Source organism: Zootoca vivipara, chromosome 11 (genome assembly GCF_965207765.1).
Source record: "Zootoca vivipara chromosome 11, rZooViv2.hap1.1, whole genome shotgun sequence".
NCBI lineage: Eukaryota > Metazoa > Chordata > Lepidosauria > Squamata > Lacertidae > Zootoca > Zootoca vivipara.
In genome coordinates this window covers 29,974,082-29,992,940 of record NC_142594.1, presented here as the reverse complement: position 1 = coordinate 29,992,940, position 18,859 = coordinate 29,974,082, and the positions used below count along the sequence as shown (strand labels likewise).

General features: G+C 40.0%; 1 protein-coding gene across 21 annotated transcripts in view; it reads right to left on the bottom strand.

The window, feature by feature from the left end:
• Positions 1–2,322: 2,322 nt before the first annotated feature.
• The window catches only part of ICA1 (islet cell autoantigen 1), a 61,917-nt gene continuing 45,380 nt past the window's right edge, over positions 2,323–18,859 (bottom strand). For 8 of the 21 annotated variants that reach the window (XM_035129085.3, XM_035129082.3, XM_035129086.3 and 5 more), the window contains exons 10-15: positions 17,684–17,733; positions 16,093–16,155; positions 15,861–15,902; positions 9,658–9,930; positions 4,414–4,509; positions 2,323–3,266 (exon numbers count right to left, since the gene is read on the bottom strand). In XM_035129085.3, coding sequence (XP_034984976.3) covers positions 3,145–3,266; positions 4,414–4,509; positions 9,658–9,930; positions 15,861–15,902; positions 16,093–16,155; positions 17,684–17,733 — 646 coding nt within the window. In that variant the 3' untranslated portion in view covers positions 2,323–3,144. The remainder of the gene's footprint in view (positions 3,267–4,413; positions 4,510–9,657; positions 9,931–15,860; positions 15,903–16,092; positions 16,156–17,683; positions 17,734–18,859) is intronic. The other 13 variants (XM_035129091.3, XM_088653562.1, XM_088653564.1 and 10 more) reach the window with 3 other exon arrangements.

The following is an 18,859-nucleotide window of genomic DNA, read 5'->3' as shown; positions in this document are numbered from 1 at the left end:
CTATGGGGCAGTATCTGCAAATCAAAAGGAATCCTTAAGCTGGTGCGATAACGGACTTATAATTGTTAACAGAATGATTAAGAGCTTTGCTCTGTTATATAATGGAGACTGTGCATATGGCCAGCATAGCAAAATCTTATAAAAAGTATTCTACATACCATGACTTTTAGTTCCATGTAATATATATATATTTAATTACAAGATACTATGAATTATATGTGTCTGGGAACTCAAAGATAAAGAGTCTGGTTGCCAAGTTCCATTTCTAGACTCTCATTACTATAACTTCCATTGTTTAAAGCAAAATACAAAAATATATACATTGCTCATAATGCAACACTAAAGGACAATGCACTCTTTGCATTAACAACACAGGTTTTTATTGGTTGTCAGTCATAACACATATATCTGAAGGGAGGTTGAACTGCTGCAAATACAGTTCCGGCTTTTCTGTCTTAAATCATGTGTCAGTTCAGCTATTGTATCTGAAGTGTGATGTGAATTGGTGGCAACGCGGACCTTTGTTACACTTTTGGAGTACTCTCTGCACAATACCCCGATTGAGTGGGAGCCATTTGCAGCTCAGATGTCTATGATCTGTGACCTAAAAACAGCTCTAATTAAGTCTGACACAGTAGCGTATTAGCTTGCTTGAAAGCCACTGCAATCTATTCACATTATTAGAACCCCCCCCCTGAAAAAACATTCTACCTCTATAAGCTGGCAAAGTTACAGCTAAAGTTCGTTTATTTGGCTGTAGATCTAACAGATTGGGGCCAAAATAACAGCTCCAGAGATTTTTAGTGCACTGTAAACAGTACATGGAAATGCAGAAGAATCCTCAATATATTTTGGAATGCACAATCCATTGTTGATAAGACCACCAGCTGCCTCCAGCAAAATTTAGCTTTGCCTTTAAACATATAATTATGGGACTCTGAGTCACTGTCTTACAGGGCTTCAACAATATGAAATATAGAGAGTAATTCAAGCGTTGTGAGATGCTAGTGTGCACTGGGATTTTTCTTTCCCCCTCCTCCATCCCAATAAGGACAAACAACATGAAGAGTATTAAGAGGCGATTGTCAGAAGCATTTTAGACATCAGATTTAGTTAAAGTGATGTCGACAAAGGACCATTCCACAAATTACACTTTAAACAAGTACACCCAAAAGAATGTGTGTTCTTATGAGCCTTGGACATGTGATGAATCTACTTCAGGAGGCCAAGGTTCAAACTTCACAGGTAAGTGCAAAACTTCTACCTTTGTTGCATTACCCTAATCCAGGAAAGCCTATCATAAGCCAGGGGTGTGCATGTGTGTTCTTCTCAGTAAGCCTTTTATGCTGTTTTAGGGCACTCTGAATATCCAGGTACCTGAAGGAAGGTTTCTATCAGTTTCAAATTCAGAAATCCTGCATCATGAATTTGAGCTTGCATGAAAACAGTGTCAAAGTAAATGTCTGGCTGGCAAAAGAAATGTGCTTTTCTTAAGAAGATTGGATCTGCACATGAAGCAGAATGAGGTGGCAGAATGGACTGTAACGTTTCAGCTAGTAATCATGTTTCTGAGGTCTTCCCTATATGAAAACTTTACTGAATGGAAACTAAAATACTGTAGCTATTATAGAGAAGTCTTAACAGGAATATATATCTCTATCTCTATCTATCTATCTATCTATCTATCTATCTATCTATCTATCTATCTATCTTAAAGCAGGGGAGCATTCAAAAAGGTTATTCCTACCTGTGATCTGTTGGTCTGCTCTATGACCTCAGAATTCTCACCTGATTTTTTTTTAAGGCAATGAATGATCAGCCTGGATACTGAGGTCCAGCTCCAAGGGCCTTCTGGCAGTTCATTCACTGCAAGAAGTTACAGGGAACCAGGCAGAGGGCCTTCTCGATAGTCACATCCGCAAACACATAAGCAACTACAGTGGTACCTCGGTTTATGAACACAATTGGTTCCAGAAGTCTGTTCATAAACTGAAGCGTTCATAAACTGAAGCGAACTTTCCCATTGAAAGTAATGGAAAGTGAATTAATCCATTCCAGATGGGTCCGTGGCGTTCGTAAACCGAAAATTCGTAAACCGAGGTGTTCATAAACTGAGGTTCCACTGTATGTGACTTTTTAGAAGACATCTGAAGGCAGCCCTATACTGGTTTTATTGTTTTGGGGGGGACTACCCAGAGTGGCTGAGGAAACCCAGTCAGATGGGTAGAATATAAATAAATAACAATAACAATAATTTATTATTAAATCATGATTACTTCCATTGAATTGCTCCCATTCCCCATGACAAAGGTTCAGCTACACTTTTTCTTTTTGTCAAAACCATCTTTATTAAAGGTGAGTGTCGCGACAGAACATGTGGGTATGAAACCAGCTTTGATGAAAAGTGCTTTGTATGGAAACCATGATTACTGTAAATACACATGTTGGCAAAGTCAATACCACTTGGTCTCCAATTGCCGAAACTGCTGGTACAACTGAACATGCCTGGAGGATGTAGTTTGGGCAGTCGGCTTGGACTTATACAACGCCATTTGCCTAATAATTTAAAATTAGAGTATGAGCACAGTAGATTCATAGATACTCAAATATAATTCTCTAATAATTAGCCCCAGAGTATAGATTTTTCACTATGGATACTAACAAAAGAAATTATAAATTAACATCACAGCAGTATGTTATATACTACTTTCTAAAAGGTAGTATCGAATATACCACTGGGTCATGCAGTCTCCAGTTACATGATTTTGTTTTGATTTACACAAAGAAAAAGATATAAAAAAATAGGTTTATTATTTATATTTCACTTGTGTTAGCAGTGGCACTCTGCCTGCCAAGAGCCAAGTTACAGCAAGTACACTAATCTATTCAGTAGTCTCCTCTAAATCAAAACTTCGTTTGGTACATTCACATACAAAAAAAGAAGTTGCAAACTCTTTGTACAAAACAAGAGCAAATAACTGTTACCTATAGAAAGGGGTTAGGTCAATCCCTTGATTTTATTAGAATGGCACAGAAGTGAGAAGTAAGTCGTACAACAGTAAACTGATCTGTTTTTAAACTTTTCTAAAGCCCCAAGAAATGCATTTTTGAATGGTGAAGTGAGAGTTACCACAGGCAGACAACTCATGCATTGAGCAATTCGTGTTCTTTATCTGTTTTCCCAACTGCATCTGGGTTGGACAAGGGGTCCAGATCAGCAAAGAGGCTAAACCAAGCCGTTAGATCTTTAGAGGAACTTGCAGCTTCTGCAAAAAGGGAAAAAAAGAAAAGAAAGACAAACAATCCCCAAGAAGTTAAGATTTTTCTTTGAGAGGTTTTTTTTTAAAAAAAATATATACTAATGCTGACATAAAACAAACAAACATGGTATGGACTTGGAATGCACTACTGAAAAAATATAAACATGATATATATATATACATAATATATACATGATAGAACCCATATTCATGTATTGCTTTGGATAGAAAATTTAAATATTCTGCAGTTATTATTATTTCATTTCTATTATTTCTATATTTTTCTTATATTTTTAAGAAAAATCTCAAAGCGGTTTACAGTTCTATATTATTTATACAGTATATGGTAACTTGTAACACACACTGCCCTTAAAGTTGACTATGATAGGAAAAACCCCAATATATTGCAGTAAAATATAATGGAAACTAAAGCAGCATAACTGGCAGGTAAAAACAAAGATATCATAACAGCAGTAAAAAGAAATTAAGAGGATCTCAACTGCCATTAAAAAGTCATTAAGAACACAATTGATCAGGATGGGTTTTTCCTGAAAGATAACAATGATGTTGCTCAGAAAACACATTTGAAGAGGAAGTTTGATAATTTAGGTGCCATCACAGAGAAGGCCTTTTTAGCAATTAGCCACTTCCCTGGCTACTAAGCGCAAGGACATCAGGAGATGTCCTCAACTGGTGGATTGGCTCATGGTTTCTCCATTCCCAACCACTTCATAGTATTTTAATGAATTCATCTTCACTTGGATGAGCCTTTTGGAGGTTGTGCAAAAATGGAAAGGGAGATCACCAAAGCCCCAACACTGGCAGGGCCCTAAGGGGCCATTCTGCCTGCAGCCAGGAGTAATTTTGTCAACACGGAATGTGACCAAGTGATGACCCAGTGGAGTTTTCGTTGCTGAAACAGGACATCTCCACCCAAGTCTTGGCAACACTATAACGTCAACTAACAAGCAAGCATTGATATTCAAGTGCCGATTACTTAAATAACATGCCAATTAGAGCATAATTAGAGGATAATTCCTGAAAGGAAGCCAGTCTATGTAAATAGTTGTGAGACTACACACACACACACACAAACTTTGTACAGTATTGCTGTGTTGGTGCACACACAATCAAAGAGTAACATGTTTGTCACCTTTCATAGGTGTCTTGTTGACGGTCGTGTTCAGGCTGTTGGCTTTCTGGGCGGTCTGTGGGGCAGGCGTAGGGCTAATGGTCCTGGCTGCCCAACCTAAAATTCAATAGCAGAGTTGCATTTCTGTCAATCAACTATAATTACTTAACGAGCTCACACTGCTCACGACAGTAATAATTTAAGCTTGAACTCTTCTGTTAAAAACAATTTCTAAAAATCCTGTCCTGATCTGTTGCTTTACAGCTCTGGCTTCATTGCTTTATGTAGGTCTTTACATTTTGTACTTTGTATTATGTTACTTTAACCCTGTTGTAAATTCTTGTTGCGTACTTTGGGATAGAAATTAAACAATTCTCATTTCCTTACAGGTTACTGCAGGCACCCCCAAACTTCGGCCCTCCAGATGTTTTGGACTACAATTCCCATCTTCCCCAACCACTGGTCCTGTTAGCTAGGGATCATGGGAGTTGTAGGCCAAAACATCCGGAGGGCCGCAGTTTGGGGGTGCCTGGGTTATTGCAATAGGGTTGTATTTGAGTCTGCTTTTTTGTTTTGCTTTTTTGCCTTCACTTTAACTGTCTTGCTTGCTCCATCAAATCCATTCATCTACTGAAACTAACAGTACAACTTGTTTTGACAATTGATATTTTTGAAGTTGTTAGCAGAGCTCATGTGCAGATGTACCTGCTGACTGGGAGTGGGGACCTTCAGACTGCCGTTTCAAATAGCGAGCAGGAGTCAATCCAGCCTACCGTCTGGAAAAGGCTCCCACAACAAACAGGCTCCAGCCCTTCTATAAGAGATCTGCTAGTATTACTACTAGCAGTTCGGGTGCCTGACATGTGCCCTACGGGTCTGTGGGTTTGGTCCAAAAGGAAGGTTAGGAAAAACTTTTGAATAGTGTTACAAAGTTACAAATAGAACACAGCTCTCTGTGTTCTATTTCCATTACTAATACAAGCAAAGTTAAACAGGGGAAATTAGCCTTTGGGGGAAAAATATTGGTGCTTGCTAGCTGGCCGCTCAAAGAGCAGCTCATGATATGACTAGACGCAAGATTATCAGTGAGACATTAAGGAAACCAAACCTCCTACTCTTCTGCCAGCAACCGTACAAATGTGGAAAAGGTGAAGCAAGCAAGCAAGCAAGCAAGCAAGCAGTCATTCTCTTGGCCTCAATTATATTTAAAAATGGAAGCTGCAGCTAGATTGTTCAGCCACAGAACGAAGCTCCCATACACATGAATTAAAAATGATTCCTATAATTATTATTAGCAAAATGAAATACAGGTAGGAGTGAAGAAAGGGATTGCCTTTTTGTTAAAGCAGTCTTTGCAATTAGAAAAGTAGCCAGAGGAGGCAGAAACATAATCAGTGGACTAACTGAAACACACTCGGATCATTTGCTCTTTTTGCTGTGAAGTTTAGCCTTCTTTCACCTTCATAGGCAGCCCTTCAACAATAACAGTTTCTTGCAGTAGGACCAAGTGAAGACTGGGAATAAATGGGTGCAGTAACAATACAGTTTTAAAGGCAGACAAAACAGACTAAAAGACAAAGGCTGTATTTACTGGATAAAAGATTAAGGGGACAGGAAAATATAATTACGACAATTTCCGGAGGCTGTAAAGTGTTCTATATATTCTTAACCCATGCCTGTATGATGCCTGCCTCCTTGCTGGTCAATGGGGATTAACAAGCATGCTTAGTTGATTAATTGCTGAAATGTTATGCACAGGCTGAATTCAGAGGCAACACAAAACCACAGAGTACTTGGGTAAACCATGGTGTGTTTCAATGTTTGAACTTGAGCTTCCCCACAAATTGATCTGGTTCAGATGTAACACTGAACCATGGGATCTTCAACAGTGTGTTAGCATAACTGTAGTTTTTTATTACATCTGAAACCAGCTTTAAGAGGATTTAATCCCACTAAAGTAAATGAGATGGAAGAAGTCTAACAGCTCTTAGGGCACCTCCATTTTTTTATTTAAAAAAACACCCCCACAGATAATCAATTTAATTGATCAGCAATAACTAACTACGTGAACACAGTTAGGAACCTGACTTAGCAGAAGGTTTTTCCAGTCTCCCAGGATTCTTTTGTCTAGCATTGTTTGCTCCAACGTATTTTATTATTTGTAAATGCTTGGGATTTGACCTGGAACCTTATACAAGCAAAAACATCTTCTCTATTAACATATGATGCCATCAAAGATAATTAATAGCTAGATGGGAAACTGAGACACAAAGCTAGCAACCTGTACATAACTGCTTTGATCACACAACAGTAAGTTCTCTAGTTTACTTAACAGGCATTGTGAAATAAGATAGTAATTTGCAGTTGAAGATGACTTGTTTTCTGCCAGTCATACGCTAAACAGATCTCTGAAAAATAATCCTAGCAAAAAGACATTTTCAATTTACAAGCAAAGCCTGTGTACTTTGTAAGAAAACCACTTACATTACTAGGAATGGAAATTCTGAAAAATTGCCACGGTTGGCTCCTCAGCCATGCAAAATGAGAGGTTACTTGCATTTATAATACACCTTCAATTATTTAACAGGGCATAGCTTTTACTGGTTAACTTAGAAGGAAAACAACCTCTCTCCATATTGTGGTGGATGTCATAGATAACCCATAGCATTGCAAAGAGTTGTGTTCTTTCTGAAGGGAAGTATGTTGGCACTGAACCAAGGAGACATGAACCCCAACCCTTGCTCCGCCCTGATCTCTCTCATTGGCCTTAGGGAAGTTGTGCTCTTTCAGCCTGGGGTCCCAGCCTGCACTATGGGTTTCTTAGAAAAGGAATGACATAATTGCATTTGGCAAAAAAGAAAGTGTCCTGCAAACGTCGTAAATAATACATTCCCCCCCACCAGCCGTTCCTTTAAGTGATCTGTGACTGTGTTGCAGCCTGAACTGTGTAACAACAAATGTACAAGACTGCATGTTCAAAAGAGTTGGGAAGAGAACAGGCCTGTAGTCCAAACTGGGTGGGTGTGGGTGGGATACAGCAGCCTTCTATTCAGGGCAAAAGCTAGAATCAAACTAGAGACCTCCTGGCTTACTATTCAGTCTTTTAGCACCAAACCGTATGCTATGCTGAAGATTTGTAAACGATAGTTTTCATTTAAAAGTAGCTGATCTACACTGGGGCCACAGTGCTGGGGGAGAAAGGTCTAAACATTCTCCATCTGTGCAATTTCCCGATTTAAATCAAACTCATCCAAAAGCAGCTATTTGCCGCAACAATGTGCAGGTATCACACATCTCTCCCACTCACTGGCTGCTTTTAAATTTAATTGCCCTCCCTACCCTTGGTGATAGTTTGTAATTAAGAAAGCAGAGGTTCACTATTTCAGGTTCCTATTGGAAGACCAGTCAAATGATAGAACATTGGCAGTGGTGAAGTTTTTATTGGTGGTCCCTATCTTTAAGTTTGAACAAAATGCTTGCTTAACCTGGAGGTAGGCTGTCTGAATTGTGTATTGCTTTGTATCAGTTTGTTGGGTCTCTGGACCATAATAAAGATTGATTGATTGAATTAAAAAAGCAGCTACTACAATCATAGGAGATCCTGTTCACAGATCTGCCCCACTGTGTCTGGTTTGCCTCTTAGTGACTTTCCTACACCATATCACCTTAAAAATCTGAGTACTTCAATTCCATTAAGCATCTGCACTACGCTAGACAAAGAGGCCAGATATGCCTCTGTCCACAGGCCTATTAAGCCAAAGTGCTTGGATTGAAGCCACTGAAGCCTCACTGATGACACGCTCCTATTTTAGGCATGCCAGTCTTGACAAGGTCCCTTTAACAACAGCTTTTTTTATTGCTACTCCAGGCTCTACTATTTTCTTCTACCTGAGGAATGTCAGAGGAATAATTTTCCCATCAACAAATGACAAGCAAACCAGCCCACGTTAACACCCTGGAGGAGTTAAGAACCCTTCACACACGTCATCCCTTCACTCTAAAAATAATGAGACAATTTTTTCCTTTCACCCTCTACGCCTCCCTCCCACAACCACCATCTGCCCAAGAAACAGCGGAGAGATTAACATAGAATATTGGCAGCAAGGAGGTTGGTCTGCTGTGCATGGAGCACTGAAGCAACAAGAGCTGCAAACTAACAAAGCACTTTAATTCTGAGCCTGTTGTGCAGATGCATCTATTTTACAGCACCAGAGTAGCCAACTGATACTTAAGGGAGGGTAAAAATAGGGAGAGGAAAATGCATAAATGAGCTTAGTGTGAGTAACCCAAGGGAAGGAGCTATTTCCTGGAAGGCACACCTACAAACCTCACGGGAGATGTGAGAGTGACTGAGAGAAGAGACCTGATTCAGATGTAATGTTGGCTAAGGCCTAGTTCAGCTTTATGTGAACAAACCTACCTCCCTTCTGTCTGCATGGAGATTGTAAGCATTCATTTCCTTTTAAAACTAACTGCAATTTGTTGTTTTGTCTGAACTGGGAACTACAGTTACCGGTAAGTTTCCCTATGCTTATCCAAAGAAGCCAGGATTAGAAGCCATGGCTTGATCCTGGCTTTTTCAGACAAACCCTAACCATAGTTTGTCCCAATTTGGACAAAACATCCAACTGGTTAGGTTGAAATTGCATGCTTTGCATGCAACTTGCCCCAGTTCAATCCCTGGCATCTGTCGGTAGAGCTGGGAGAAACCCCTGAAACTACTGTCAGTCAGTACTATAGACAATACTGAGATCAACGGACCAGTTATTTGATCAAGTATAAGGTAGTACTGTAGTACACAAAATTAAATGATAGTAGTAAGTTGTCTCCTCATGGTTGTAAAGGGGGAGGGGAGAGAGAGAGCGAGAGCGAGAGCACTTAAGCCCAAGGTTCATGCATATAACACTATCCTATGGTTTAGTGCAGAGCTTTTCAAACTGTGTGTTGCGACATGTTAGTATGTTGGCTGCAGTGTGCAGGTGTGTCATGCAGTCGCTCCCCACGCTCCTCCTGAGGCTGGAAATAAGTAAATTTAACCCCCGGTTTGCTAGTAAAACTGAATTACTATTTCGCAAACTGATGCATGTTTAAAAAGTGTGTCACCAACATAAAAAGTTTGGAAAGCTCTTGTTTCGTGGTTATGGCTATACCCTCCCAAGTTAAGTTTGTGTCTTTGTTCACATGCATTCATGCATGGCACAGCGCTTGGCATTAGGTTGGTGGACTGAGCTCATCCGTTTGCTAATCAGCCTAAAATAAACCTACCTTGAAGGGAGGACTGCAAGTCATTCATGTTTTGGTCTAAAAGCTGAGAAGGAAGGAAGCCTGACGCTGATGACTGATTGTTCTCCGTTTCTCCTGCAGAAGAGCTTGTGGGCATGTCAGCAAGTGGGTCCTCTCCAAACACAGCTGTCCACTCTCTGGTGAATTCACCGTCATCCAAAGAAGACACATTGAGAATCTCATTCAGTAATACCATATCATCCTTATCAGTAGCCTCAGCCTCCAAAGAATTTGCAAGCGGGTCCATTGATGCTGCTGGGAGAAGCAGGAGTACCAAAGCAGAAAGAAATCAGAAAAAAAACAAGTAAGGACAGAGGAAGATACTTAAGGAATGCCCATTCAGATCTACCAGTAGGGAAGGAACTATAGCTCCGCGGTGCATGCCCAGGTTCAATCTCTAGAAATTCCAGTTAAAAGGAACAGGATAGACCTTTGCTTGAAACTCTAGGCAGCAGCTGCCAGTCAGAGTAGACCATAAGGGATCAGCTAACAGACCTGGCATAGGCCCTAGAGACTGAGGCATAGATAAAATAATTTTATGGGGAGCACCTAAACTAGATGATCTTCCAATTGCACCTCTCATCCCTCACATTCTGGAATTCAGTCTGGAAATTTATGATTTCTCACCTCTCAGATTAACCTCTCTAGATGCCACAGTTCATGCAATAACTCATGTTTTGACAGTTATTTAAAACGCAGACACATTCAGTGGGGTACACTCCCACTTTCCCAGATATAAACCAGATATTTCAACAAAATAACTACTTTGACCAATGATCCGAAATGATGAAAAACCCCTTTCCTGCAGAAGTCCTTATCCTTGTTGTAATAGAAATGTGATTTAATATGGACAAGAAACAGAAGGTTCATGGTGGATTACCTAGAAAAGGAACATCTTACTTTACAGTTACACTATTTCTACTGAGCCGGGAATTTTGCTGAATGGAGTTGACCTTATGCTGGCTCAGATGTCTACAAGATGAAAAATGAAGGAAATACATAATGGAGAAGCACAGAATGCCCCCTCTTCCAGATGACAAGTAAACAGGAAGGGAATAGGACTTGGCTGCTTTACCAGTGTGGAAGGCAAAGAGATACAGTGAATCATTGTACATTGATTATGTGCCCATGCACTGGAGGGGCAAGAATGGATGCTCAGGGATAACAAACAGTGTCCAATCAACCACTGTTGGGCAAAAGGAGTTAAATTTCAGCATGTAGAAAATTCTAGGTAATAAAATGATACAGAAATGGCAAAGTCAGCTATGGAATTTGCTACTGCAATTTGTGGTGATGGCCACCAGCTTGGACAGTATTAAAGGGAATTAGAGAAAATTATGAAGGATAAAGCTCAGGGGCCTCTTGTCATGACAGCTACAGGTAGTAGACCTCTGAATGCCAGTCACTGTTGAACAACAAGGGGAAGGGAGCTCTTGTGTTCATTTCCTGGTTATGGGATTCCATAGGCATCCCATTGGCCACGGTAGGAGAAAGCATGCTAGACTAGCTTAACTTTTGGTTTGATCATACAGGGCTCTTCTTATTGTCTTAGGAAAACTCAATGAGCCAGCAAATGAGTCACTAAAGCCTACTGCTAGCCTATCATTTTACTTTCCACCACCCTCTCAAGGAGACAATAGAAAGCATGGTGGAAGCTTCAGAACTCTCCATTACCATGTTCCTCTAGCCCCTTTGAAATACGGACCAGCTCTCAAAAGCGAGTCCCCCCGTATGGGAAGTTTTAAAATAGCACCTCCATGGGAAATGGACATGTGATTCTACCCTGAGAATCTGTCCAGCCACAATGTTTCTTCCCCTTCTCTAGAGAGCATGTTTGTGGGAAGAACTGTGTGGCAGAAATAACCCTGACCACCTCACCAAGACATAGCTATCCGGTCTGTTCTGGATTGATGGTTTAGTTTTAACTTGTTTCATTGTATCAGCTATATTCAGATGTTAATCCACCCTGGGACATTATGATGAAGGGTGGGCAAGAAATATAGCAGACAATGCACAACAAGGTTATCTGTAAGACCTCCTGTCCCTGTAAAGACCTGTAAGATCTGTAGAACATCTGGGAAAAGTTTATTCATGGGCACTGAATATAACAGGGTGGTAACTCAGCAAAGGGCCCCTTTCTGCCATTGCCCTTGCATTCCAGAATGAATTTTCCTCTGCCATACGTGAAGCATTATCCATCCTTTGCTTCAGACATCTTGCAAAGATGTATTCTTTTTGCCCAAGCTTTCCCTGACCAAAAGAATACACCCCGTTATTACTGTATTCCTGCTTTTAATCGTTTTCATAATTTATTTTTCCTAGTTATTATAATCCCTTTTTACTGTTTTTTTATTTTGTGTCTCTGTTTTATTACATTTTAAATTTTAATGTTATATTTCTGTGCAGATTGTTTACATATTAAGCAGTTCAGAAATGCTTTTAAATCAATCAATATTTATTCACACATCCAGGGGTGTTCCAAAACAACTTGCAATAATAAAAATACGCAATGCACAATAAATTTAACAAGTCCATACAAATATGATATGCTTAAAAAAAAGGTCATCCAAAAGGGGGAGGGGAAGGATCATCAAAAGCAACACAAATTACCCATTCACTCTGTACAAGGTGAACATCAGTTACTGCCAACAGCCCAAGCTGTCCAACTGCCTGGGAGAATAAAAATGTGTTTGGTGCTGGAATTTGTCTGATGCCATCCTTGCCACAACTTCAGGTTCACAGCAGTTGGCAATGCCAGTCTGGCCAACTTCATTTCAACCTACTCATAAGGAAGCAAACTCCAGGGGGCTGTCATAGCTGAATTATTCCAGAGAATGAATTCCATCTACTATTGGAAAATTTTTCTACAGCACTGACCTCATTAGAAACTGAATTTAGTATAACCAACAATATACTTCTCCATTTTCCCTAAAACATCTCTTTCAGAACATGAGCTTTGGAACTGTACATGCTTTTCATTTCAGTGCAACTACCTGAGGCCCTAGTAGGTCCTTTATCTGGCATTGCTGCTTTTTGTCTTCTCCAGAAATTGACTTTTGAAAAGAAGAGATTATTTGGGAGGTGTGGTGGGACAACAGATGATCTAAACTCCCAAAACATTGCTGTTGGAGGCAACCTGGTAGCCATCAGATCTTTTGGACAGCAATTCCCATCAATCCCACCCAGCTTAGTCAATGATGAAGCTGTAGTTGAAAACATCTGGAGGGAACCAGGGTGGAAAAGGCTAATGTCTCCAAACAGGCATGAAAGTGCTTGAAGCTTTGCTCCAAAACTGCCGCAATGAGTATGATGCTAGGCGATTTTTGAAATCTTCCTGTCATTGCTTCATCACTGTGGAGCTCAGTAAGGTAAAGGTAAAGGGACCCCTGACCATTAGGTCCAGTCGTGACCGACTCTGGGGTTGCGCGCTCATCTCGCATTATTGGCCGAGGGAGCCGGCGTACAGCTTCCAGGTCATGTGACCAGCATGACAAAGCCACTTCTGGCGATCCAGAGCAGCACACGGAAACGCCGTTTACCTTCCCGCTGTAGCGGTTCCTATTTATCTACTTGCACTTTGATGTGCTTTCGAACTGCTAGGTTGGCAGGAGCTGGGACCGAGCAACGGGAGCTCACCCCGTCACAGGGATTCGAACCGCTGACCTTGTGATCAGCAAGCCCTAGGCTCAGTGGTTTAACCCACAGAGCCACCTGGGTCATTGCTTCATCACTGTGGAGCTCAGTAGCTTACCTAAAGTATGTACAATAGGCAGCTTTCTCTAATAAAAGCCTCAGTTGGCCAAGTAACCTTCTGTGAACTTAAATTATCCACACACAACACAGCAAAGATAAATACTTTCTTGTAATGAGTTGGGCATATTAGAAATGTATAGATGAAAGAATCTTTCGTCTATACATTAAGTAGGTCTTACCCAAAAGTGATTGAGTCTTCTTTCAAAGAGCACAACCACATAGAGTGAAGTTATTGGGGGCGTGAAAAGAGGAGAAGATAGGCAATTTTTAAAGTCAACTCTGTCCCCTATGAGTCAACACCATTTGGGAGAATAAAAAACACCTACAAACCATGAATAAAATCAACTCGGATGAAAGAAAACAGCAGCTTTAACCTGCACGATGCCTGACAATTTTGAGGGCTGAACTTTCCATTTACATCTTCAATCCCCTTTGCAGTTACACATTTACTTGTCAAGAAAGCCCAATATTATAAGTAGTCAATTATACTGGTATAATTCAGTGTGCGTTTCCAGCTGCATAAAAAATGGCAGTCAAAAGTTGCATTCTAGCATACCAAGTTTGGAATGAATTAGGCATTTAAAAAATTAGCACCACCCTCCTCTCTCTCAAAGAAAGCAGGATTTGTGGTTAGCAGTTCACTACAGCAAGAAAGTCTCAATACAGGAAATATAAGCAGTCCTCAGTCATGGTAAATCTCATGTTACAAGTGGGTGACATCACTGATGTTTCACTTCACAAGCCACAGCTGACCCATGTGGCTCAAAGAAAATCAATTGTGCCAAAAGGCTCTCTTATTGGTCTAGAAGTGGCAAAACATTCTTGATAAATGTGACATAAAACACTGCAACTCTTGTCTCCTTGGTGCAAGGCACATCTTATGTTGTAAGACTCCTCTTTATTTTGACTTCTCTGCCCTGATATATTACATAGTGTTTTAATGTGTTCGAGAGAGCCTGTTTTGCTTCCTGGAATTTCCAGATCTAGCAGAGAATCATGAAGTTACAACATATATTGAAGACATGGTTCTAATACCGGTAGTAACATTTAACCATTCCTCTGCTATGCTAGAAATTACATCTACCACAATAGCAAATAATAATGATGATAAAGATTATTATTATTATTATTATTATTATTTTAAAAATCTAACAGAAATATAGCAAAGAACAAGTCTATTTGATGCAGCCATCATATACTGCTGGTATTTCACAAAGAAGTCATGTATAATAGACATAAACCATTTCTCTGTGTTCTAAAAACTGTAGCTGTGTACTCACTAAGAACAGAGTTCTTATTAAAGAAGCGCCAACATGGCTCTTATCAATAAACTATTTGCACTGCTGTTACTTCTCCCTTCTCTTCCCTTCTGTTCTTTGCCTTGTGTTCATCATTTCCTTGCCGCTTCCTTTTTCCAACAGTAAATCTATCCCTTATTTTCATAAATTGTCCTTTGCCATCACAGTATTGAAGAAAGAAAATTCTAACAGAACACAGTCTGCTTTTTACCTTCTTTTGATATAGATTTATTCCTTCATGTGGCATTGCTGTATGTTTACCACTTTAGTGGTTAGCCAAGCCAAGCTCAATTCACAGCCACTTCTAATGTGGTTGCAAGAGTCAATACAAGATGGTTCTGCTTCATACATTACACATAATGGTTATTTTTTTTAATGAAGAAGTATCTGTGTAAAGGCAGCTACTGCTGGGAAAAACTTGTGAGCTAATAGATTCCCTTACACGGTAAATACTAGCCACCCCCATGTGTGGGAGTTGTGCTGAAACAATCAGAATCAGAAATGATGTGATAACTTCAGCATGTTGCAACCAAATGTGGGAATCTAGCTTCAGAGGCAAAAAAAAAAGGGGGGGGGAAATGTACAAGAATAGGTATGTTTTACTCAGAGCAAACCTGTTGAAATTAATGGATTTAGTCATGTTACTTTTTACTTTGAATAAAACCTGGCTGAATACCACCCATATAATTATTGCCAGGATGAATGTACTATGGTGCACACATCTGTCCCCCCCCCCAAAAAAAAACCAGAGTTGCTATGGACCACTGAAGCATAGCTGCCAAATTTTGCCTGGCTGAAAAATGCAGTGGAAGAATAGTTGTTGCTTACAACAGCATTTCAAATCAAGGAAACTGACAAACACACTCTATTACTATCACTGTCAGTTCAGAAGGAGATACTTTTCTACATCAATATACTAAAAGGTTCACAAATTGAGGTGAATGTTCTTCTACAACCCTTAAGTGCCCAAAGTGGATGATCACATCGAAAAACTTACGGACTCACTGTTAAGACCGTGTTCATGTAAGACAATTTTACTCTGCTACGAGTGATCGCCAAATAAAAAGAAGAGAATACTATGTTTGGTGCCCCTTTGCAGAACTGATAAAACAGTCAGACAAAAAGATTACATACCATTTTCCTCAGGTTTCAAGTCTAATAAGTCATCTATGGCTCCTAAAAATGGCAAAACATAAGGGAAAGTTATTGAGCTATAGGCTCTTATATGTACGTTTCATACTTGCAGTTATACCGTTTTCTTTAGGCAGCAATCCTATGCAATTTGTCAGCAAGTCTCACTGAACTCAATGCAACTTACTTCTGAGTAGGCATGTAAAGGGCTGCACTCCATGTCTAGGAGACATACCTGAATTCTCTCTGTGGTTGAAGCTCTCCCCAAAAGTACTCAGGATGTCCTTAGTTTCTTCTGCTGTAACCAAAATATTTTCTAGGTTAGAATCAGAACCTAAAGTGCTTTTAACATGGAATGTGCTTCAAAGGTTTTCTAGTCTGACACTCTTTGCACTGTTAACTTGCATAGTTAGGATTTCACATTTAACCTGAAACTATCCCAGATAAATTATTTACTGGTGGTGTCTTAAAAATCTCCAGAAACACACACACACACTATATTTATATACCAAATATACTCTCTTACACACACCACTCTCTCTCTTTTCAGTACTTTGTAGCCTACTACCGGACAAAACTATTTGCGGTTCTTAAAGGGTCTCCTTTAATTCAGTAGGTTGTATTAAACAGTAGTCATGCTCAGAATGAACCCAATGAAATCAATGGACTTAAGTAGCTTGAGTCCATTCATTTCAACGGGTCAACTCTGAGCATGACTACCACTGAATAATTACACAATGTCTTTCCAAAGCAAAACTCACTTCACAAAAACACCATGATCTAGGTCTAGTGTACCTAATGGGTGCCACTTCAGGAAAGGCCACTGAATCAGTTCCAAATATGGTCAACCATTTACCAAATTTAATCATTTAAGGAAGTGATAAATATCAGCATTCTAATCTTCCTTACTTGGCCATCCTCCCAGCTAAGCTAATCACCAGCACAAGACAGAATATTGCACAATTAAGAACATACTGCCAATAACAGAGAAAGGGCTGGGTTCCTACTTTTGTTACCTACAGATAAAATCCCATATTGCTCTTCAAAGTATATTTGATGATGTCAAAGTCTCCCCTCAATCTGCAGCTGCAGTGTGATTTTGATAGTGAGGTGCATCTGTTCCAGGTTAGGTAATTGGTTTACAATGAAATTATTTCAAAAATGCTGATTCCCCACCCCGCCGGCCAGGCTGCCTACAATTAGAAATAGATTATGTTTTTGCTCCAGTTAATTATCCATAAATCCAGCTGAATTAAAATACTTTTGACAATGTTTGGTAACCTTGCTTTTAGGCCCTCACCTGGAACAAGTTAAAACCTCAACCAAGCCCAGCTCCACCACACAAAAAGCATACAGGGGAAGCAGGGAAGGTAAAAAGTCTGGTGTGTTTGGATAAGCACAGCAGAGCAACGCAACTAATTTAGCAGTGGCCCCAATCTATTTTTTTCTGGAAAGAGGTGAGGGTGACAGTACCACCATACAGGCAATAGTTCTATCACAGTGAGTGTTGTGTTATAGAGAAAAGGCTGGAGGTCACTCAAAGTTATGGCAGCAAGTAGAAGGATATGGAAGCCTACACTCCATGATATTTATTTTCCAAGGTGCCTTTAGAGTTGTTAAATAAAATCTCTATTCTTAGATCTCTGCTCTTAATTGATTTCACATGCGTCAGATTTTTAGAGCTAGGATAAGAAAACCCTGACTGAGACAAATGTTATATACACTAAAGTAGCTTGCAGGAACAAACTGGCACATAGCATCTATTAGGATGAATGAGACACTTTTAAGCCGGCTCGACGTTTGAAAGGCATAATAAGAGAAAATACCTGAGCTGGTTGATTCCTTGGTGTGGCTGTCCTCATCTAATGAAATCAACCTTAAATTGGAAGGTAAAAAAATGAGAACTTAGTTTATGCTGTGGTGTAGCATGTTATTGAGGAAAATAATGGCAAAAAGTTACAACTGTCTCTGCCCCCTTTCAGTTTTTATGGACCAAGTCGGGATACAAGGTGTATCCAGAAACACACAAATTCCAAGGTGTTTTCAGAAACACACAAAAATATGTTGGCATTTCAGGCGGTAAAGGTACAGTGACATGAGGAATAATCCTTCTAAATGTAATGGTCAGAAGGACAGAACAAGCTGCAGGGGGGACTGAATCAAAATGAGTTTGGGGACCTTGTCTAAATTAAAATTTTCCCATCTCCCCTAGCTCTCTGTGGCCCTGGTGATTTCACTATGGCCGTGTTCACTTCTTTCTCATTTTCTAACTAATGCAAAACAGCATTTTAAAGCAGTCTCACTGGAGACTCTCACAAGCAAGGGAAGTCAATGTGGTACCTTCCAGAAGTTGGACTCCAAATCAGGCTCAGCAGGCACAGCCAATGGTTAGGAACAATGGATGCTGCTAGCAACATCCATGGGGCACCATGCTGGCTATCCTTGCTTTTGAGATTTAGAACTTAGTTTATTTTGTTTTCTTCTAAAGATTTAAGGAGAGCAGAAGATACTCAATGTATCTTGTCTGGAGGACAAGAGTAACTACTCTCTCTGATACAGTGTGGAGCGGCCAGCAGAACCACTGAATAAGCAAGAGGACTGATTACATGGCAACTGACGTGTACTGGCTTAGCAGGGATCATTGCTATTACTCTGCCTGCTGTCACTCTGTGATTTTATCTGAACCTTGAGCCCAGTGCTGAGGACATGTCAGTTGCGTCTTTAGGTGTGCAAGAGGAACACAGGCCAAAATGAGTAGCAGAAGCTTTTAGAAATAAAGCTCTGGTGCAAAGCAGGTCAGAAGAGGGAAGAAAAAAGAAGAACAAAACATGAATTTCTGAGCCACTTAGTCAGGCTGAAAAGGAAGTTAACATCCGTCAACACATTTATGTGTTTTTTTGTGTTCCTCATGCTTGTTAGAAGTGCTTTGCTGATGTGAAGTCTCTATATTTAGGAAGAGGCTCCATGTGGGAATTTTCTTCACAGCGGCCTTTCAGAATTCC